This window comes from Mauremys mutica, chromosome 2 (genome assembly GCF_020497125.1).
Source record: "Mauremys mutica isolate MM-2020 ecotype Southern chromosome 2, ASM2049712v1, whole genome shotgun sequence".
Lineage (NCBI taxonomy): Eukaryota > Metazoa > Chordata > Testudines > Geoemydidae > Mauremys > Mauremys mutica.
The window spans coordinates 126,514,908-126,538,643 of NC_059073.1; the positions used below are offsets into that span (position 1 = coordinate 126,514,908).

General features: G+C 44.3%; 1 protein-coding gene across 5 annotated transcripts in view; it reads right to left on the bottom strand.

The window, feature by feature from the left end:
* CDH6 (cadherin 6) overlaps positions 1–23,736 on the bottom strand; it is a 113,752-nt gene that overhangs the window by 26,670 nt on the left and 63,346 nt on the right. The window contains exons 1-2 of one of the 5 annotated variants that reach the window (XM_045005456.1): positions 22,898–22,991; positions 307–601 (exon numbers count right to left, since the gene is read on the bottom strand). In XM_045005456.1, coding sequence (XP_044861391.1) covers positions 307–358 — 52 coding nt within the window. In that variant the 5' untranslated portion in view covers positions 359–601; positions 22,898–22,991. Of the gene's footprint in view, positions 1–306; positions 602–7,107; positions 7,181–11,592; positions 11,626–14,078; positions 14,162–22,897; positions 22,992–23,736 lie in introns of those variants that run through there. The other 4 variants (XM_045005454.1, XM_045005457.1, XM_045005455.1 and 1 more) reach the window with 4 other exon arrangements.

Below are 23,736 nucleotides of genomic sequence, written 5' to 3' on the forward strand. Positions count from 1 at the left end.
CCAAAATCAGGGAAGAGCTGAGAGGTACGCTGACTTTCTCTTGTGGGTGGTTCATGCTCCCTCCCCCACCTTTTTCCAGTTTGTTTCTGTCCTAAACCATAAACAAGCAGAGCTGAACAGTATTAGGACTTCTGTTCCAGGTCCAGCCCATATACTAGGGATCTGATTTTCAGAGATTCTGAATGCTCCACAACTTCAAATGAACTCAATGGCAGGTATCCGCCCCGCACCTCTGAATAATGGACGCTGATGCAAATCCCCCAAAAGAACCCAGATCAGACAGTGAATTACTGAGCTGACACCTACCGACATCCGACATTTCCGGAACACTGGCGTTGTAAACATCCTTTGTAAACATTGGCTCATTGTCATTGATGTCATGGATCTTAATGATGAACTCAGACTCTGGTTCCACTGGTCGTCCAGTCCTCCTGTTTATAGCCTGGGCACGAAGTATATAAACGGGCTTCTCTTCCCTGTCTAGTCTCTTTGTGGCCTGTATGTCTCCAGTGTTTTCATTGATAATGAAGAGGTCTCCTGCTCCATCTCCAGAAAGGATGTACTTAAGTGAGCCATCTCCTCTGTCCTGGTCTGAATGCAGCTAGTAGTGAAATGGGAATAATAAAAAAAGGAAAAAATAAAATTGAGACACCGTTCTAAGGTCTATATCTGTCATCATGATGCATGATTTACCGGTATTCATTCCAAGTCATAGTAGTCTACCTGACTTTTGTATTGTATTATTCATTTGTATCCCCTCTAGTCCTTTCTCCATAAAGCAATAAGCAGTGTCTCAGATCAGCCAAATTTCAGTAGGGAGATCTTTATTTTGAAGAGAATTGTCCTAAAAAGAAGGTGGCCAGTGCCCCTTCCAAGGAAATGCATAACTGCTGAAAAGCAGGGCAACCTCACAGAAATATCACATGGAAACAAACTAGCTTCCTTCTAGCTGAAGGTGAGCAATACAAATTCAGGGAGTTTTCACTGTGCAGGCTACAGCATGACCGAGCAAGCTGCAGTAATGCACCATCAGTTTTTTACACAGTGCAAGGAGACTCCAGCTTCAGATGGGAATTAGTGGGCCAGATGCACTGCTGCTTTGAATTCAACTGGGTTGAATAGAATTTAACACAGCAGTGAATTTGGCCCAATTTCTTAACTATTGTTATCTGTATATAGTGACACTATTAAGCACCTGGGACCAAACTATACTTTTCCCGAAGAAATACCCATAGCAGGATGACAATTGGCCAAGGAACTCTCCTGTAGTTTGAAAAGATTCCTCCAGCCTTCCCATCAAAGAATGTTTGAGGGCTGTGAAAGAGGCAAGAAATCCTCTGGGAAGGAAATTCCCCAACCTCTGACACTCCGCCCTGCTTTCCTCCCACCCCCCTTTGATACCATGGTATCACTGCTGCTCCTGTGGTCCTTCTCTCAGAAGCCATGCTGCAATTGGCCCTCCAACCCATGCCATTGCAAGATCCTCTCTTTCTGAGGGATGTTCAGGTGCAGAATCTAATTGAACGGTGTTTTTACTGTCTTAGCATTAACTGGGGATTTCCTATCCAGTGCTATTGGAAAGAAAGAATACTCTATGGTATTGCAGGAGTATCAGGGGAGTAGCATGATGCAACAGTGGAAGAATGATCATACATTGCTGCCTACTTATTTCTCAGCATCTTCAGATTTGTACAGCCTACAGCACTATAAGAAACTTTCTGGGGAAGCCCCAGAACTTGAAGCCACAGCTTCATCACCAAAAGGCTGCAAAACAATGGCAAGCTAAGCACAGGGTCAAACTGAATTATGTCCTTGCTGGTAAGCGGACCTAGAGTCCCAAAAAACAAACAAAAAACATTCACTGCACCATCCGTTTGAAGAGGACTACCTTAACGCAAACTAGGAACCTTTTAGTTCATGCCCACAGCTTCCACACAGAGGTGTTATTGCACAGTACCTTGGTGTGCACTGCTATTTGCATTCGCCTAGTCCAAAGTGCGGGGCATTGTAGACGAGCCCTAAGACCATACATAATGTACAGCAAAGCAGTATGCTAAATTCAATGAGGAGAAGCAACAAATAACAAGAAATCAGCACACATGGCGGTCCGAGCACCAAGGCAGCTGTGGTCATTGGAGGATGCCAATATAAGAGGCCAGCAGTGGCTATTCAACATCTTTACCTGAAGAGCAATAAGACCTCTAGACCCTCAGAGGTGATGGCAGATGGTCAGTGCACACAGCATGAACTACTATTGCCTAAACCCTCCTCTTTTTTCCCCTAAAGTCTCCTCCTACCTTTCCCGTCAGATGATGAACACAACAACCCTTCTCCCCTCCCCAGTGCTACCAGTGCTAGGAGGAGCCTTAAAGCAGACAAGGCTCCCTGAACCAGTCTCATTTTTATTACCATGTTAATTAAGCCTGGTTTCAGCTAATATCATGGTAAAAAAAATAAGTCCAGTCATGGAAAACTTGTCTACACTTGGGCTCCCTCCATTCCAGTGGGAATGTTTTCATAACATTCCCTCGCATGGATATAGCCTATAATGACTGGAGAACTAGTGGAAGTAGGATATTCCCAATAACTAAGAGAGTGAAAATTAGGAAGTAAAAAGATTGATGGATTTTTTATCACAGTTTAATTTTTTTAATTTGTGTGTGGGTTTTTTTGTTGTTAATACTTATAATGATATGCTCATTTTGAGTATGTTATTCACCTACTAGATATATTTGTTTGCTATAAAGAGATCCAGATCAGATGCAGTCCCTACTGCACAAGAGAAGATAAAGCAATCTTATTTTTTGTTCTTGTCACTACTTGTTCAGTTTTCTTAAATAAATGCCTCCTGTTTAAGATGGACTACGATTCCATACATTTGAACAACACATATTTGACTTCAATAATTAATTAACATCTTTGCATGTTTTAGTTAAAGATTCAGTACCTCCATCCCTTCAGATAAAGGATTAAAGCTCAAAATGAACATGTTCTGAAACTGCCAACAGATTGTCCAGCAAAGCTTGGGAAGACAAGACCAGCTTGACATTCCTGTTACTTCCAAGGTAACAAAACAAGTGTGAAAAAGAAAAATCTTTGATCATGTAAATAACAGACATTCTATTCTATTCAGGCTCTGGTGCAGTAAGCAAACTGACCAACATATGTTAAGGATGAAATATTTCAAGTCTTGTTTTGTTTTTGTTTTTTTTTAAACACACATTTATAGCTAAACCAGATTTGTAATTGCATCCAGTCTTACAACTTTCCCAAAGACCTGAGCGAATACATTAAGTGATACCAGTTTGTTGGCAAAGCAGTAAGTAAATTATTTATTTATTACATGACTGAGAAGTGCAACAGATCACTGTCTGTGCAACAACACATATTGCATAGACTTGAGACTAGCTGTTATCCTTATCTTGCATGCAACTACTGAAGATAGACCTTGCTATTATGAGTAGTCTCCTTGAATCTCATTCATAAAAATTCTAAAAAGGTTCTATAGGAATCTGTTTAATTCAGTACATTGGGATATTCCCCAAAACCTTCATAATAGGAATTTGAGGGATGTGTCTGTAAAATAAGTCTTGCATCAAATTTCTCTCATCTGTCAGGATCCTGGATGAAGGAAGACAGGAATAGTGGCAGGATTTTGGGAGCCAGGAACTGAAGCCAGGGGTCAGACCCAGTATCAGGGTCACAGCCAAGCTGAGGATCAAGCCAGAATCAGGTATCAAGCTAAGTGTTAGAGCTGGAGATAGAGTCAGGAATCAGGTTGAGGGTCAGTACCAGGTATCAGATTCGGTATTGGGATCCCAGGGGTTGATCAAGAGTCAGAATCCAAGTCAGAGCCAAAGTCAATACTGGGAGTTCAGAAACAGAGAAGCAGGGCAGTCATGGCAGCTAGCTAAGGATCTACATTGTTGCCTGGACACTTTATATTAAGCCCCATGAGCTTCTATAGGATCAAGGAGCCAATCAGGGATTGCTAAAACAACTGCCAATCAGATCACTCAAGGAGGAATGTCCCGTGGCATGCATCCACTGTAGATTATGGGTTGCATAGCACAACCAGGTTACAGCAGCGTGGGGATGTCAACTGCCTGGTAGCCATGCAAACCTGGGTTCAAGAGCTGATGATCCTTACAGCATCAGAACAGAATTTTAAATATGTAGTTTTGAGTTTGTTTCTTTTTCTTTAATAACATACACTTGTATACATTAGAAAAAAATCAGAAATTTAACTATCTAAAAAGAAAACTATCTCTGCAGAGGATAAATTTGTAACATTCTCCTGTAAGGAGAATGTCTGAAAACCTGATCTGTTATTCTAGATTCTGTTATCTACATTTGTCCTTGACTATTTTTTTGCCTGAATAAAACTTCTGTACCAAACAATCTGTTTCTTTTTTTTCTTATGTGTCAAGATGTCCTAGCAGCGATATGCTGTTTGTGACCTATATGAGGAGGGAAATTGGCACTGTAACCACATAGAAGAGTTGTAAAAATAAAACTTAAAGGAAAACCAAAGTATTAGTCCTGAAGATACGGTTAAAAATAAACAGATAGTGGTGTATTCTGTGCCTGCACGGTGCCTAGCACAATGGCTGGTATGTAGAATACAATCAATAAATAGTAATAATAAAGTATCCCTCTTAATGTGAAGTCATTTCCCCCATATGGAAGCTTCATTATATGAGGAAGTTCACTATAACCAGATGTGCCCATTCATCATTATCAAACACACACAGTCTACTGAGGACCATTGTACCAGCCAGTGAAGTTCCCAGTTCTGGCTCAGTGCTGAGAATCCATGAATCTCTGGGGTGGTCCTACTGATGACTCCAGATATGGTCAAAGCATACACCACTTTGTGTGTTGATGGAGAGTTTGAGGCATGGCATCCTGGCAATATGGCTAAAGCGAATGCAAAACTGCTTTTGAATGTAGTGAGTGATTGGATGAAGGCCAGATCTCTCTGACATTGTGTCATTTTGAACAAAACTGAAACACTTTATGTTCAGAATTTGGCACCTATAGCGCATATAAAGGTACTGCTGGAGTGACCAGTTGGGGGTCAGAAGGGCCACATAAAAGGAAGCAGCAGCGCAGCACAGTCAGTTGCTGCCTGGAGCTTGAAGAAGAAGAAGTGGGTGCCTGGAAGAGCAGCAGGACCATGGACAAGTCAGTGCAGGCAGGCTGAGACCAGGAACTTAGCCCAGAACCTAGCCAGACTGGGTGAGGATACTGGGATGGGCCCTGCTGGTCTGGTTGAAGACTGAGCCCAAGAAGGGCTGCTGAAATGACACCAACTGATGGTACCAAGATGGACCCCTGTTGGGCTGTTAAAGAAGGCAGTATCTCCAGGAAGGAAACCTTGGTGCTATAGCCCCAACCAGGGCTACGAGAAAGAACTAGAGACTGTATATCCTGGAAGAGGGAACAGTTTGTGTCACTTGACCAGAGGGCTGATTTGCTGAACAACTGACCAGAAAGGGAGCGCCCGCAAGAAGTGGGTGCTACCCCTGTTCAAAGCTGAGTGATTGCAGGCACACATCGGCCAAAAGGGGGGGCACTCATGAGAGGTGGGTGCTGACCCTGTTATACTGCCCTTTTAAGAACAGTTGATGCAGGCCAATGCTCATTGGTTCCTAGGCACTCTTGAGCAGCTAAGGGGGACTATCATTGGGACCAGTAGCATATCCATTCCATAACTTTTGGATGTCTTTTTGTACTTCCACTAGTAATGGAGGATCAGTGTCCATCCCTGGGTCTGCAAAGTCATGTAGTTCTAGACCCTCATCAGCAGGTGCATGGTTCATTACACTTTCATAATGTGTTTTCTGTCTGTTCAGGACCTCATTCATTGATGATCAGGGAGAGAATGTTAGAAGGCTGCTCCTGGCTGCCAGGCAGGCACATGATGGTTCTGGAGGAAGGACACAGCTGTCATCTGCTTCACTGACCACAGAGTTGATGTAGATCACATGATCACATTTTGCCATGGCCTGGGAAATGCCTTGCAATTGTTTATGTTCTTGAACATCTCCCTGCATCTGTCTTTTTTTGCTAATATATGAAAGGGTCTTCAGAAAGCCAGTGTTTCTTGTGCGACCATCTGAAGCTGATTGTTTCAGTGGCCGTGTGTGATATAGCGTTATGTATACCACTCCATGCAATCTCTGTCATTAGAGTGGGTACCAAAGTTATATATGAGATCCTCGAGAGCCTGTGTGTATTTCAACAGGATCCACAGAAAGACGCTGCACATTGTACTGCTGATGACCATCTGGCTTGTGAGGAGTTGGAAGATGCCGTGAGAATGGAGCGGCAACTAGTCTATGATCTGAGTTTGCTGGAGCTACTGTGCCACTGAAGACTCAGTGAGATTTCACTATAGAGCGATTTTTACTAAGAATGTGGTCAGTTTTTTCATGGCACACCCATTATCTGAAATCCAGGTCCAGCAATGGCTATTGAGGCACCTGAACCAGAAGCCCATGACAGACAAACTGTCAGTGGCACACGATGTCAAAAGCTGAGTGGTGGTGTCATTTGGGGAACCCAAACCAAAGGGGCCTATCATGGTTTCATACCCAGTTCAATCAGAGCTGGTCACACCACTGAAATCTCTGAGCACTAGCAATGTGGCAGTGGTGGAGTTTGCTGCTAGCTGGTGGTAGAATGATCATTGCAGTGCACTATAGCATTCTCGCAATAAGACAGATCCTCGGCTGGTGTCAATTGCCATAGCTCCATTCAATGTGATGACTTCAATGGAGCTGGGACAATTTATACCCACGGAGGATCTGCCCCTAGAAGAGAATGTTCATCAGCAGTTGTGCACTTTACAGTACACTAGAAGAATTTGGGAAGAATTTTGCTTCACTATGAATTGGACTGTGTGAAGTGCTGAGTGCCCCCTGGGAGCTACTGTTCAGCATGTTCAATAGTCAGTAGGAGTTGAGGTTGCTCAGCTCCTCCCAAAGCTGGGCCTTATAAATGCAATTTTACCATATCCAGGTTCATTTTAAGTGTTATGCTGTATTAGCTTACTCTAAAGTTTCCTACGTAAGTAGAAAAGAACTCAGAATTTGTCATCACCTCACTGCACAGTTTATCACTGCATGGTTAATCCTCCTCATTCTCCTTAGTATTCTGTCATCTCTTATGTCCACTGGTTCAGTTTCTAAGAGGACATGTATATCTATGTAAGCCGAAACACAATGGAAAAACTTCTGTTGGTCCCATAAAAGATATTACCTCACCCAGCTTGTCTCTCTAATATCCAGGGTCCAACATTATTTCAACAACACTGAATATTTCTGTTGTGTCAGACAGCCCTGCATATAGGGCTGCTTGGGATGTTCTAGGGTCTGTATGGTTTATACTGACTGCTCTGTGGGATTCTATGCCTCCATGCATGTCATGGTGGACTCTCTGGCACACTGGGGAGGGGAGGGTGTGAAAGTTAGGGGTGGGGTGGCAAAGGAGTTGTGGAGTCATGTATCACATGAAGAGCTAAGTCACACGTTGGAAGAGTGTGTTCATTATTTCCCCGATACCCTTCTCAGCTATGCTGTATCTCATTATTGTTTCTTTAGTGCACAGCCATTTCAGTCCAAGCTCTTTGTAACTCCTCTTCCTCTTCCATTTTTACAGGAACTCAGTGTTATTCAACAGTATTCACTTCTCAGGTCAAATGAATTGAATATGACAAAGGAAGCCAAGGGGGGAGAAGCTGAGTGCTGTTGCTATGGAAAGTGAATGCAGAAGCAATTATATCATACTCCATATTACAGTAAATTAATTTGCTTAATATTAAAAATTTAATTGGAATTTTCTGCTAAATCATCAGTCACTTGAAGAGATTGAGGATGAACAACAAATAAAAGATTTTACGCATACTTTTACCTCATTTCACTTTACTACATGGTTAAATTTAACCATCTGGTTCACTTTTAATGATTCACTGTTAAATAAAAACTATTCAGTTGTTTCTTTCATCTTCCCCAGAATTATCCAGGGCCAAAAAGTTCAAATGTGGGTGCTTAAAGTTAGACTCTTATATCCAGATTTAGCCACCCCAATTAGAGAATTCTATAGTTAGTTAAATAAGGATTTAGGAGCCTAAGTTTAAGCACCTACATTTGACTTTTTTTCCTTGTGAGATGAATAACTATTTAAAAAGTAGTACCGCTTCAAAATTGCCTGCAATCTGAGATAACTAATAGCTTCCTCCTTAGAAATGTCATTGGCAATATTGCCCTAAAGCAAAAGCAATGACAGTGACATATGCACAGAGATGCAAAGAATGAAAGAAAGAAAAAGACATAAGGAAAAGTTTTGGCCAAAGTCTCTGCACTATTTTTTTTAAATGCATGAATATATTTACAGCTTGTCTATTTATCTTGAATAAACAATTTCACTTAACATAAAAATGCCAGCAAATTTTTACTGAGATTTTAAAAACAAAAAATGTAATCCATAGAGCACAAATGGAAAATATTCCAGCAAAGTATGCAGAAAAAGTTTAAATGTGCCTTTCACATATTTCCGGGAATAAGATAATACTATTCTAATATGTAAAACTGCTCTTCATGTGGCTCTGTGGAAGTGCATTTCAATAGTGCCAACCCTAAACATTCAACACCCATGTGACAAACCCCTCAAAATCATGAGACTAGCCTGAGCTGCCAGGATCTTTCTGCTCCCTCCTCCCACCTGTGAGAATGGACATTGGGTGCTCTCTCTTCCCCCCAACTCCTGCTTAAAAACTCTTCTGTCTCTTGCAGGTAAGGGGGAAAACTCTGCCTGGCTTCTGCAGCAGCTTTGATTGGCTGCTCTTTCTGAGGAGGCAGGGGAGTGTGGAAGGCAGCTAATTAAAGGGCTGGAGCAACTATCATCATCGTGAGACCAGCTGCAGTCCTGTCTGAAATCACATGACTCACCAGGAAATTGTGAGAAATGGAAACACTGACACTTTCTTTAAAATGTCATTTCCATGGGCAATGGCAATAATTTTCAAGGGCAACCTCTCTAATTAGGAGAAAATTGTTAGTGAAAGTGAGAACCCCATCTAGAACCTCAGTGAATTCAAGGGGACGATTCTCACTTATTTCAATGGGAATTAGATCAGGCTCTACGTGTTTGGCATATATTTTATAGGACTATGTAATAAAGAGCACTTATTTGCATTAGGGAGCTAGAGAATGTGGACTTTACATAACATTTTGTTAAGTATTGTTATTAGCATCTGTATTATTAGGGTAGTCCCTAGGAGCCCCAGACGTGGACCAAGACACTATTGTGCTAGCTGCTGTATGAATACAAAACAAAAGGGCGGTCCTTGCCCCAAAGGGCTTAAGTCCCAGGCTAATGGCATATTCAGACATGGAGCAGCAAACAACTTTTACCACACTCTGTTCTGAACAGTGTAACTAATCACATTTTTAAAGTGGCTTTGGATTGCACAGCAGCTTCCTGTTTAGTTATCACTATTGCCATAGACCTCTTTACATTGCCTGAGAACTTTATGGGTAATGTTGTTTTCCACCCTACAGTCTAAATTCCATTTCATATTACACATAGAACAGTCTATTCATTGAATGTCAGAGCAGTTACTGCACTTCTTGACAAGACAAAGTCAGGTCTTGGCAACACTTGCACGTTATACCGCAATAAAGCCTCTTAGAGCGCTCTACCTTACTCCTCGTTCACACTGGCAAGACACGTAGAGCGCTCTGACTCCCTGGCTGGAACGCTCCTGGTACTCCACCTCCCCGAGAGGATTAACAGCTGTTGTGTATTGGGTGAGGCGCTTCAGTGCCAGTGTAAATGAGAAGTAACATTACAATGCTCTAATTGACCTCCGGAAAGGTCCCATAATCCCCTTTACTGAAATGGCCTCTCTTGTCTTTGTTGTGAACTCGAGACGCGGAAGTGCCCTTTCAAAGCTCCCTTTCGGAGTGCCGACTGCATATCTGGTCTGAAAAAAACCCAAACAGCTAATGTTTTCTTTGAATGAGTGAGAGAGAGGCGGGGGAGGCAGGGAGGTCTGAACTTACAAGACAGCATGCTGACACACTCTCAGTACCCCAAAACACACTCTCTCTCCCCCCACACTCCCTGTCACACTCCACTCCCCCCCCCATTTGAAAAGTATGTTGCAGCCATTTGAACGCTGGGATAGCTGCCAGGGCCGGCTCTAGGTTTTTTGCCGCCCCAAGCAAAAAAAAATTTTTGGCTGCCCCCCGTCCCAGCCCTGGGTTCCCCCCCCGCACCCCACGCTGCTGCCCCAGCCCTGGGCTCTCCCCCCCACACATCCCCTGCCACCCCAGCACTGGGCTTCTCCCTTTCCCCACCACCAGTGCCCTCCCCCCACCCCGCTGCCGCCCCACCCCTGGGCTCCCCCCTTTCCCCCCACCAGTGTCCCCCAAACACACCTCCTGCCGCCCTAGCCCTGGGCTCTCCCCCCCACACCTGCACCCTCCTTCCGCCACAGCCCTGGGTCACTGGTAACTTACTCCCAGGGCGGGTCATTCAGCAGGAATTTTGGATGTGCACAAAACACAGACGGGATTGGTTCCCATATGGTTACAGAGCTGCAGTAAAGTGGAACAATTTTCATCTAGTATGATTGGAGGATATCTGGATGCATATTATAAGACTGTCCTCCATAAATGAGGAAAAGTTGAGGTGCCGTTATTATTCTTTTGTTCCACTCTTTCTATGGGGAATTTGCCAATGCAATATCACTGTCTTCCTTTTAAACAAACAAACAAACAAAAGGCAATGGCCGTTGAAAATAGCAATTCCAGTCCTAATAACCACTGAGAAGCATTTCTTGCTCAATTTTATCCTGCTTTTTCTACAGCAAGTTACAGTGGATCAGTATATTTGATTTGGGAGAAATGAAGTAACAGCTGCCCAAACTGAGCTTGAGCACTCCTGAATTTTGAGGTGTTTAAATCTGGAAGGCAGGTGCTGGGGAGGGTGTGTGTGTGTGGGGGGGGGCTTGGGGTCCACAGGGGAGCATGGCAGCAGCATGTCTGGAGCTGTGCGGAGCCAGACACGCTGGTCTGAGTGGCACGGTAAGGGGGCTGGGGGGTTGGAGAAAGGGTAGGGAGTTCCGGGGGGGGTAGTCAAGGGACAGGGAGCGGGGGGGGGGGAGTTGGATGGGGCGGAGGTTCAGGGGGGCAGTCAGGGGCAGGGAGAAGGGGGGTTAGATGGGTCAGGGGTTCGGGGGGGCATTCAGGGGACAGGCAGCGGTTAGATAGGCATGGGAGTCCCAGGGGTTTGTCAGGGGACAGGTAGGGGTGGGGTCCTGGGGGGAAGTTGTGGGGGGTCTCAGGAGGGGGCAGTTGGGGACAAGGAGAAAGGAGGTTTAGATGGGGGGGTGGGGTCCTGGGGGGCAGTTAGGGGCAGGGGTCCCGGGAGGGGGTGATCAGGGGACAGGGAGCGGGGGGGGAGGTTGGATGGGTTGGGGTTTCTGTGGGGGGCAGTCGGAGGGAGTGGATGGGGGCAGGGTGGGGCGTCCCTCCCCCTGGAGTGTCCTGTTTTTTGAATGTTAAAATATGGTCTCCCTACCACTCACAGCACTCACAGCTCGCTGCCGCATGAGGTCCCCTCCTTCCTTTCCAGTTGGTAGTGGCCAAGGGAATGCTGGGAAATGTAGTTCTTTCCTGCTCCAGGGCTGGCTCTATAGGCAGGGAGCTAACCAAGGAACTACAGCTCCCAGAGCCCCCTGTTGGTTCTCAGCTCCCATGCCGCCCCTGCAAATGGGCTGCCCCAAGCAGGTGCTTGCTTTGCTGGTGCCTAGAGCCGCCCCTGACCGCTCCCAACGCAGCTGCAAGTGCTGCAAATGTGGCCACGCCAGTGCGCTGGTAGCTGTCAGTGTGGACAGACTGGAGCGCTTTCCCTAGTGCGCTCTCCGAAGGCTGGTTTAACTTAAAGCATTCGACAGCTGCAAGTGTAGCCAAGCCCTCAGTCTCTATTGGATACCACCACCTTATAATAATCCAGCAATATATATTGCCGATTATGTCTTATTACTTACTTGTAGTTATGAGGTATAGTTACTATTGTAGTTCTGCTGTGATCTAATTTTTGTCTCTCTACTAACTTGACAGTGAAGATGTGCCCAATTGTTTGAAATATTAAATAGACAATAAGTAGGCAGATGGCAGATAGAGTCATTGGTTCACTCCTGGCAGGACCTGGAGTCACTTGTGCACTGGATTTTCCAGCTAATACCTTCATTTCAAACTGAATATTTACAGACCAACAGACTGCTGACTAGCTATGAACTGATTCAGTCCTGTGTGTAACCTGAGGTTAAGTGGTACTCAGAAAATTCCAAACACTCAAAGTGAGATCTGCCAGCACTATAGAATTATACCTGCTTTCTATTTAAAAAACATAAACCCTCCTCAACATTCCCTTGGCCCATTGAGGCTTGGCACTCCAGCAAGCATTAACTCATCCCTTCCATAAATCGCCTCAGTTCTTTCCCTCCAATTGGCAGTGCCAGATTTAGGGGAGAAAAAGGATCTACTAAATCCAAGAAGTCCCAAATATTCTTCTGTATTGCCTGCCAAACACATGCAAAAACTTATATAAAAATCCTGCATCAGCACTGCAAAAACACACACACAAATATTTGATTCCAAATCTTAATATAAGATTAATTCCACCTACTAAAGTGGGGTTGTCCCCTTTTCAGAGCATAGGACCACTAGTCTGTATCCTGTGTTCTGGGTAATCTTGACCCAACTGTTACTGGAGCCAGGAAATAAGCTCATGCTCTTTTCATTACATAGTTACTGGAAAAAACTATGGCCAATATTTAAAAAAACCGGGTGCTTACAGATTGGGGGGCTAAGAAGCTGCTGAGTATTCAGCAGTTTTGAAAATCAGGCTATATATTTAGGCGACTATATATAAACTTAGGAGTCTATCTGCAGGCACACAGTTTTGAAAATTTTGGCTTAAATCTTCAGCAAAAATAGAATGGATGGCATGGATCCTGGCAAAGAATGGGAGGAAGTGGCTGCTCTGCTGCCAAATTTTCCAAATAGCATGGCAGAGAAGCCACATTGGGGTGTCCCCCACGCTGCAGTATGTGGCAGGTGTGGAAGCATTAGACAGCTGCAGTGCATTCCCATGAGAGCTGCAGGAACAGGGGTTTGAAGTAAATAGGACTCAAGTACAACCCATTTCCACATTAATTTTTGTTTTTTGACAAGCTTAAATGAGAAACGCAAAATGACCCAACCTTATAAGAGCTTGAGAAAGTAATTCTAGATGGATGGCCATCAGAAAAGCTCAGATACTTCCAAATATAAAAATGGGACTATAGCTGAGGGGTTGAGAGCGCAGGAGGGGGATCAGGACTGGGGCAAGGAGTTGGGGTGAGGGAGGGGGTGAGATGAGCAGGCTCCAGGCGGTGCTTACCTCAGGCGACTCTTGGGAAGCAGGGACATGTCTCTCTGGCTCCTAGGCAGAGGTGCGGCCAGGGGGTTCTGCGCACTGCCCCTGCCCACAGGCGTTGCCCTCACAGTTCCCATTGGCTGTGGTTCCCAGCCATGGGAGCTGCGGAGCCAGCGCTCAGGGTGGGGGAAGCGTGTGGAGCCTAGAGACCGCAGGGACATGCCGACTGCTTCCAAGAGCCACCTGGAGTCAGGGCAGGCAGGGATCCTACTTTAGCTCCACTGCGCTGCCAAATGGACTTTTTATGGCCTGGTCAGCGATGCTGATCAGAACTGCCAGGATCCCTTTTCAACGTGTTCCATTCAAAAAGTGGAGACTTGGCAATCCTGTGCGATTGACAATTTATGGGATAGGTCCACAGAGCACTGGATGGGCACCTATGTCTGCTTAAAAATTTGAATCAACAAATAAATATCAGTACTGTGGTGTGTCACACCTTTATCAGACCCATCCTTCAAAAATCACAGCAGCAAATGGGCCTCAACCCTCTTCCTATCTATGGATATGTGAAATCAAACACGTACATGCATTTCATTGTGAATTTTGCCATTCATATTTATAAAAATTATAAAACTTCAACTTACTGTGTCAAACATCCCTAGTGTTACTGAGTTTAATGGCGCTAGACCCAGAATGAATCTGACCAATTTTGTTTCCCTTGAGTTTACGCTTCCTTTTCTTTTCCATTTTCCCTTCCTTCTGCTGTGTATCTTGGGGGGATTGCTCCTGGCTTTTTCAGTGTGTTTTTCTTCAGTCAATAATCTTTTCAAGGTAAAATAACAATACTTAGCTCTTAAATAAGGCTTTATATCTTCAGCCTTAAAGTGCAATGCAAACATTAACTAATCCTCACATCTCCCACACAAAGGAGGCAGGTATTATTCAGACAAGTTTGTTTCGCCTTAAGACCATTCTTCCTTCATGTTGCCTTTCTCTCCAAATGCTCTTCTCTTTTACGCTTCTGCCCACCCCCAGCACAACCCCCAGGCTCCTTGTTTCCCACTATCTATCTTTCAAAATTTTGTTTTTTCCTATTGGATATCATTTTCATTTTCTTCTCTTTATCACACTTCTTCCTTTGGCATTACATCTCACTCCTTTTGCACCATCTCCCTTTCCTTCTTTTGCTTTCCCTTTCTGTGCCACCCTAAATCTTTCCCTTTGTCACATCACATCCCTTTCCATTTGTGTCTCTACCTTCATCCTGTCTTCCTCCTCTCTCTACTGCTCATTCCTATCTCCCTCCCCTACTATGTTTCCTCTCTTATCACCACGCAGCCGCCTTTGTTCACCCTATGACCCTGGAATGCTAGGTCTTGATAGATATTAAATTGTGAAGCAGGATGGTCTGGTGGTTAGGGTTCAATTCCCTGCTCTGCCACAGACTTCATGTGTCAAGTCACTTAATCCCTCTGTACCTCAGGTCCCTTACCTCACAGAGTATTGTTAGGATACATACATTAGGTATTCCAATACAATGGTAATGGAGGGAGGTGTTATCATATAAGTACCTTAGATAGATTATTTTTCTCTTGGGGATACTGTTCTTGATTTGATGGGCAACTGTTGTTCTTTCAACCCCTCCACCCAATTAGTGGTGGTTGCAAGTGTTTTCATCCCTTCTCCCATGGAGGGCTGTGCATAGGTGAGGAGGAGCTACCTGCCTCCCAATTCTTCCTGGTTATTTCCTATGCAGAGAATAGCTTGCAATCCACATGGTGCCGCATGCAATTCTTCTAAACCAAGACCTCTGCAATGAGTATGTTATGATTCCTTAGGTTGCAGCAACCCATCCTGTCTTTTCATCATTTACTGTGCTCTTGAGCGTCCATCCCTGCCCAGAAAGTTCAACAGCTAATCCGCTTTACTGGGATAGGGCAAGAGAGCAATTGGAAGGTGTCAGCACTCTCATTTCCTAGAGTTTACTACCTCTTGGACTCTGCAGCTGGTGTGGTTTAAGCAGTGATAGTGGCCCAGGAGTTTCTGTTCTCCACAGCACAGAGCTGGTGCTGTGCTCATATGTAACCCATGACTGATGTGACTATACAGGTCTTACATTCTTCTTGGCTGCCTCTATTGAGCTAGATCTTCTCCTGTACACAAAGGATGTTTGGCACAGCTGAAGTCTGACACACAAAGGTACCTTTGTGCTCTCCTGATCCTAGGGCTGCTTTGGGCTGGTGCACTCCCCTGTGACAGGCTACTGTAATCTGCTCCAGTTGCCAACGGACCTGAGGAGCTATTGCAATGGCCAGGAATAAGTGGGTTATCCTGGCCATGCCCCACAGGCCCCGGCATTGAGTGGCGCTATCCCATCCAGGGTTTCAAATGTTGTAAGGTCAGAAGGGATTGTTGTGATCATCTAGTCTGACTGCTTGCATGCACAGGCCATAGAATTTCACCTAGTAATACTTATATCACAACAAAAACTACTGACTGAGCTAATGCATATTTTTTAGGAAGACATCCAATCTTCATCTAGAGACTGCAAGTGACAGTGAGGCCACCACATCTTTAGGTAAGTTGTTCCAATGGCTAATTACCATCACTTCAAAAAAATTGCACCTTATTTCTAGTCTGAATTTGTCTAGCTTCAGCTTTCCAGCCACTGGCTGTTGTTATGCCTTTGTTTGCTAGCTTAAACAGTCCTCTACTATTATAAACCTTCTTCTCTTGAAGATACCTATAGATCATGATGAACTCGCCTCTTAATCTTCTCTTGGATAAACTGAATAGATTGAGCTGCTTCTAAAGTATTACTGTAGCTCCCAGGAGACCTAGCCATGGACCAGGACCCCATTGTGCTAGGCATTGTACAAGTAAATGAGGGAGGCTGACATCATGGGCCAATCAAAGGGTGCAGTTGACCCCTTGATACTGAATGAGGAATGATAGGTAGGGTAGCGGTAGGCCATGAAGGGCCCTGAAAGTGAAGACAAGTAGCTTATGTTTGATGCAACAGAGGTGGTAGAGCAATGGAAAGAGAGGGTGACCTGGTCGAAGCAACGGGCTAGGGAAATGATCTTTGTAGCAAAGGGTGCTCATATAGGAGTCCTGGGTTCAATTGCCCTCTCTGCCACAGACTTCCTTTATGACCTTGGACAAGTTACTTAATCCCTCTGTACCTCAGGTCTCTTATTTCACAGGGGTATGTGTGGGGCAGGATTGCATTTGTCACAGCCAGAAAGAAGGATGTTGCAGTAACCGAGGCATGAGATGATGACAGTCTTGAGGAGATGTTTTGCTGTCTGAATGGATAGGAAAGGCTATATCATGGAGATGTTATGCAGAAAGAATTGACAGGATTTAGATATAGCCTAGATGTGAGGACCGTGAAAGAGATCCGAGATGATGGGCAGGTTACGGAGCTGTGTGACAGGCAGGATCATGGTGTTGCCCACGGTTATCAAGAAAGGAGTTAATGGGGAGGGGCTTTTTTGTGTGGGGGGAGATGTAGAGTTCTCTTTTAGCCATGTTGAGCTTGAGCTGATGGCTAGACATCCACAAGGTGATGTCAAAGTGACAGGCTGGGGTTGTAATTTGGACAGCAGAAAACAGATATGGACTAGAGAGGTAGATTTTCTGTTTGTGGATATTACCCAGAGATAATATGTAGAGGGAGAAGAAAAAAGAACCAAGGGAAGAACCCCATAGAACTGCCACAGAAAGTTGGAGGGCAGATGAGGAGTATCCTCCAAAGAATACATTGAACCTGAGATTGAGCAGTAGGAGGAGAACCAGGAGAGGACAGAGCCATGGTGCCAAAGGAGGACAAGATTTCAAAAAAAGCTTTGTGGATGGCGTTGAAGGTGGCTGACGGGTCAAGAAGGGATGAGGATGAAGTACCAATTCTGAGCTTTGGCTAGAAAGATATGCAATTCATGTTGTTCAAATAAGCTTAGTTTACCATGTGATCCTGATAGCCCTAGTGTGTAAAAATGACCTTTTATCATTATTTACTATTCCGTTAATTTTTGTGTCATCTGCAAACTGTAGCAGCAATGATTTTATATTTTCTCTTAGATAACTGATAAAGATTATTGAATAGCACTGGGCATAATTGAATTGCATTGGGTGGGATTCAACTTGAAACAACCCCATAGGATGGTGATTCCCTATTTACAGTCACTTTTGGAGATCTATCAATTAGCCAGTTTTTAATCCCCGGATTCAGGAGAGTTCCCCCAGGACATGGATCCACCAGGTTTAGCAATGCTTTGTATTGCTAATCAGAAAGAGTGCGGGCCAGGACCAGGGCTACTATATTTAAATGTTTGACATGTATTTCAACATTTTATGCTCTATGGCTGTTTATTTCATGTGACTTGGCATGTCACTGTAATTTTGACTGACATCCCTTTTTCATTTTTCATACTGTGTATAAATGGTACATATTATAGATGAGTTCTAGTAAAGGCATCAGTGTTCAATTGCTAAAAAAGTATAAGAGCAGAACTATGATGTCATCTCTGAACTCATGAAACAAAACTTGACTATTAAGTATTCTCTCAATTATAGATATATATGAGAGGGAAGAAGGGAGAGATTAAAAATGATTTTATTACATAGTGTATACACTTCAGTGGTCAGGAATTAAAATCCAAGCCTCCGAAGACTTGAAATCCACAAAAAAGCATACAAGTCATTTGTTATAGGAGACTTTTCATTTGTTACAGGCGATTTTCCCATCATGCAAATTTGGCATCACAATCCAACAGTCAGATAGTGCATTCAAGTATGATTCTTCAAGGCTAACTAGGAAAATTAGTTTGAAATATCACTGATTATTTGTCTGTTAACAACAAAAACACACATACGGAATGAAGTGCATTTATGTATGTCCCCGTGACAGAATACAAAGTATACAAGGGGAAGGATAAGCTTAGAGCTAAAATACAGGACTGACAGTGTTTATTACTGGCTGGGATGCTGGAACAATTTTTATAGGGAGGGTGCTGATGTGGAAACCATATATTTGGTGTTTCTTATTACTACTTCAAGCCAGGGGCATGCAGCAGCACATCCAGCACCCCTAGCTCCAGCACCACTGCCTGCATGACCTTGGGCAAGTCACTTGTCATAGTGCCTCTATTTCTGTATCTGTAGAATGAGGATAATTAGCAGTGCCGAAGTCACAGAGGTGCTGTATTAATGTTTGTTAAGTTATGAAAGCCTTAGCTGAAAGGAGCACTGTTTGAGTTTGTGAAAAGAATACTTGCATGACCAGGTTGTAGGACTGGACTACAGATTAGTAAGGGCTGAACTGTGGCTTTGACACAGCCCCATGCATAGGGCAATGTGTAGTTTTGCTGCCCCAAGAGCAGATCAGGAAACAGACTGTGACTCTATGAATCACAATGTGCCTCAGTTTTCTTCCTGCTCCGAGAGGAACACACCCTTTAACAGCCCTATACGGTGCACAGAGTACAGGGGCTACAGTGTGGTCCAGTGGAAAGAATAACAGACTGCAATACAAGAGACCCAGGCTCTATTTCTGGCTCTGCTACTGGCCTGCTGGGTGACTGTGGGCAAGTCACTTCAGCTCCCGGTGTCTCCATTTTCCCTTCTGTAAAATGGGCATAATGATACTGACTTCCCATGTAAAGTGCTTTGAGATCTACAGATGAAAAGCATTATATAAGAGCTAGGTATTATTTTATTTTATTTTATTTTATTCCTCTTGGCATGTCAGAAAAGCTGTGCTAGCCAGCATATTGGAGTAGTGCAGTCAAGTCTCCACCCATTCCCCATCTGTGCAAGAGGGATATTAGAAGACCTGTTCTACAGCCAGCCAGCCCAAAGCGGTAAGGAAGCACCTTGCAGCTACTCATTCACCTGTGGCAGAGCCACTAGATGAATATCACGCTGGCTTTGCATTACATAAACCTCCTGCATGCCATTTAGGAATGGAAGCTCCAATACTTAAATAATTTAAAACTAGCCTGAACAAATTACTGCAGGAAAATTTGCTACAATGACCATCTGAAGGATGGACAAGATATGAGCTAATAGATTTTCCATGGCTCAATCCTAGAGTTTGCAATTTGGTCATTTTTGTATTTATTGGATTTTGAGAAACATGCACAATATGCAGTGCTTCAGTCCTACAAAGAGATGTGCCAGAAGAACACACTTCCATCCTGACAGAAGCGATGCTGGAAGGTACTTCCGGTAACTGACAGTACTGGGATGCCATTGCCGTTCCCCAACCAATGGCATTCTGGAGTGTTCCAGCATGACTTGAGCTCTGATAATACGGATCATTACTAAATCAGACAAATGCCCTCAGGGAGATTTTTTTGACAACATGGTGACTGGCTAGGAGATTATCCTAAAGTCAGTGCTCAAGGCATAAGAGGCAAAATGTGTGCCCAGAGCTACAAAGAAAGAAATGAATACATGTGTGTATCTGGGGCCTGTTGTACACTAAGGGGAAGATTTTTTTCCAAGGCATAAGTGACAGTTAATTGCCTAACTCCAAAAGACCTTTAATGGGAATTCAAAGGGTGCCAAACCACCATTTCGGCCTTGGAAAATCTCTCCCTTAAATCCACAGGTACTGCTTCAATGGGCACTGTGCATACAGCGCAAGAATGCCTAGCTTTTATATTCCATTTTTCCAAATCAGAGCACAAATAGTCCATATATATTAACATCTCTGTATAACTCAAAGGCAAGCGTGAAGGTTGACATACACAAGAAGAAATATCTAACTGGATGGTAATATTTATATTTAATATGCCTCTGCTGCATAAATATATTAATGAATAAATATATTAACTGCACTCCATTGTTCTCTCCATTAGATACCCCACTAGATAAAAGGCACAGATAGCAAAATCCCACAGAAGCAGAAACAAACTGACCAGGTTTAAATGTATACCAAAGCATCACTTCTACATTTTACAGCATAGTACTTTGTGGGTTTGATCCAAAGCTCACTGAATTAAATGGAATGTCTCCCACCGACCTCATTGGGTTTTATGTCTGGCCCTGTATTATCCAATCAAAAGGGGGCTTATTAACATAAGCTGTGGCATAAACCAGGAAGTAGTAGTAAGAAATTGTTTCCTTAAGAAATTAGTGTCTTCCTTTAGCCGTCAATCCTGCAAATGATTATCCACACAACTAATTAATAAATGTATCCAGAGTCTGGTGCTCAACATTCTAATTAGATATAACTGGCAAAAGCAATTTCTGTAGTGTAGACCAAGCCATGGGCATACAGTACAGTTAGACTGATGTAAAATTATGTCAGTTTCTATACTACAGCCTTGCACCTGCCAATGTAAGTGCCCTAATACATGGACATAGTAACTCCACCTCTATGAGAGACGTAGGGCTTGTGTCTGTGTAGACACTGTGCTGCCCCTGGGCTCCGAGCTGGGCTGCTACCTGGGCTCCCAGTTCCCCGCTTTGAGCTGGGTTGCTGCCTAGGCTTCCTGCTGGGAGCCCAGCTGCCCCCAGCGCTCCCGGTTCCCCTCCAGGAGCCCAGCAGCTGCCTTGCAGAGAACTCCACACCCAGAGCCAGGGCTGCAGCCAGACTCCCAGCAGGGAACTCTGTGTCGAGCTGAGAGCCTGGGCTCTCAGCCCCTCACACTGCCCCTCTTAAGTCAGTGGAAGCACTCCTGGTGAGGATGTGCATCACTGACAGAAGGAGGGCAGTGTGGACATGAAAAACCACTGTAATTACTGTGGTGGCTGTAAGTTGACCTAACATAGGTCAACTTAAGTTTGTAGTGTAGACATTCCCTTACGTTGGCAGGAGCCAGGCTGTAGTGGAGACACTGACATAATTAGGTCAACGTAAGACAACTTATGTCGACTTAACTCTGTAGCGTAGACCAGGCCTTTGATTGTTCTGCTGTCTCAACACACTTACCTGGGAAACTTTTCAGTGTTTATCAGGTGTCAAAATTGTTCTTCAAATCGTTCACTTTAAATAACTTTTGCTTGATTTATTTAATTCAAAAATAATATTAGTTTTGCTTGTGAATTCCCCATCCTCTGAAAAAGCCGCAGCAATCAGTCAAACAATGGGGAAATATAGTTCCCTAGCTTTAAATACTATTGCATCAACTATGATCTTACTTCTCTATGGCTTCAGGGGGTTAGATGAAATATAGATTCACTGAGAACTGCTGTCCTCATGGGGAGACCCACTCATAAAGATGAACTATAAATAAAAAGCAATCCCTTGGTCTTAAAATCCAAAAATGTTTTTACTAGGAGATGGTTGAATAAAACATTATGCTTCTTCAGCAGGTAACAGCCTCTTACTACTCCCTGATGGATGCGCTTGAAAGCAAACTCTCAGCCTTTGCTTACTGTCAAAGGTGACCCCTTGATAGTCTGAATGCTTGATGCTGACAATCACGTCCAGCTGTATGTGTGCGCTTTATATAATATATAAACACAGAGATGGAGCCAAAGAAGTGAGGATGTATGTTTATATTCAAATCCAAAGTTTCCCAGTGTTGGGAGAGAGAGGGGGTGTTCAGATCCCCAATTCTGGTTCACGCTAATGTCTCTATTTACATTAACACACCTTGCACCAGATCTAGGGAAGGGGAAGTCTGGGGGAGGAAATCTCTGCAAGGGTTCCCTTGTGAAAATCCCCCCATAACGTCATATTCCACAATGTTGTCCCCTAGCAGAAAAAGCTGCAGGGCCCATCCCCAAACTGGACAGATCCCTAGGGCTCTACAGAGACCTACGTCTGTCCTCAAAGGAGGCCCTGTACTTCCACTTAAACTCTGGTCCCTCACGTTCCCCTGCCCAGGAAAGTGGCTCCATTGGGGCTATGTTAACAGGGGTTCTCCTGGCCAACACTCCCCTTTGTTACATTCTCCCACCTACCAAATATTCCCAAATTACATTAGTCAGAGTGCAGGATAATTGATATTTGGTCCTAGGCTACTGACAGTTTAGGATCCAATATTGCATGAACTAGGAATGAGGCTTTACTTCCACTGAAAACCCAGGAATCTTTCCCAACCCTCCCAGTGGGACAGCAGCATTTGTGTCTAGCCCTGCTGGGTTGTGCAGTATCCAGTACTGGGCTTCATTATATTATTCTGTATAATACATTTTTGGAGGTGCTTAATGTTTATGAGCTATACTTGTTCTCTCTCTCTGAAGTCTGTATGTTGGAACAATAGAAAACCAACCACCCATAAAGCACCCTAAATAATTTTTTAAGAAACTAACTAGTCTTCTGTAAAATATTTTCCAGAAGGAGAATAATACATGATGGCATGAGGCAATGAAAAGGTCTTATCAGAGCTCGTTTGGAATGACCTGCATAACTCACTAGGAGTTTCATTACCCAGGAGTAATGCAGCCAGGCACAAACTCATGCTAACACAAAACTATAGCGCAGACATTACCATCTTGTATTTACCAGAGTTCCTCTGGACAGGGAGTTTGACCCTCACCATTATGCCTCTTGAGAGTTGTTGACTCCCACCTGCAAGAAGACAAATCTGATATGAAATCAGCAGGGGACCATGCTGTGGAAAGTAGCTATGGTTGCTCCCCACTACAATCTCTCCTGTTTCAGGCCACTTAGATCTGTGGAAGCCCAACTCTATAGGGCTCTGGTGGAGTGGCTTCCAAGGGGTCCCAGGTAGGAGGAAATATGGCATGGGCCACAGGTTCTAGCTATTTTGCCCTCCCCCGTATACTGCTGGAAGAGGAGGGGAGAACTTAATCTTTTATTCACAACCTCATTTTTGTTCCCCGTTCCACCCCTCTCCCCCTCATGGGACCCAGCCAAGGAAAAGAACATTCTCTATTATCTCCCTCTCCCATTTTTCATTCTTTTTTTCTTCATCTTCCTCCTATATTATAAGTAATGGGAAGTAAATGAAAATAAAGTGAAGTGCCTTGATTGGGCCAGTGGGTGGGGATGCAGGAGGGGCTGCAGGGATTGGGCTCTGGGAGGGATTTTGGGTGCTGGGTGCAGGCTCTGGGCTGGAGCAGGGGGTTAGGGTGTGGGAGGGCGTGAGGGCTGCGGGCTCTGGGAGGAAGTTTGGGTGCAGGCTGTGGGCTCTGGGCTGGGGCAGGAGGTTGGGGTGCAGAAGGGGGGCAGGGAGGTGGCGCTTACCTTGGGCAGCGTGACTCCCAAAGCGACCGGCACACACACCCCTCCGGCAGCAGCTCCTAGGTGGGGGTCTCCACACGCCGCTGCCCTCAGGCACTGACTAGTGCTCCCTCCACCACTATCTGGCCAATAGGAAC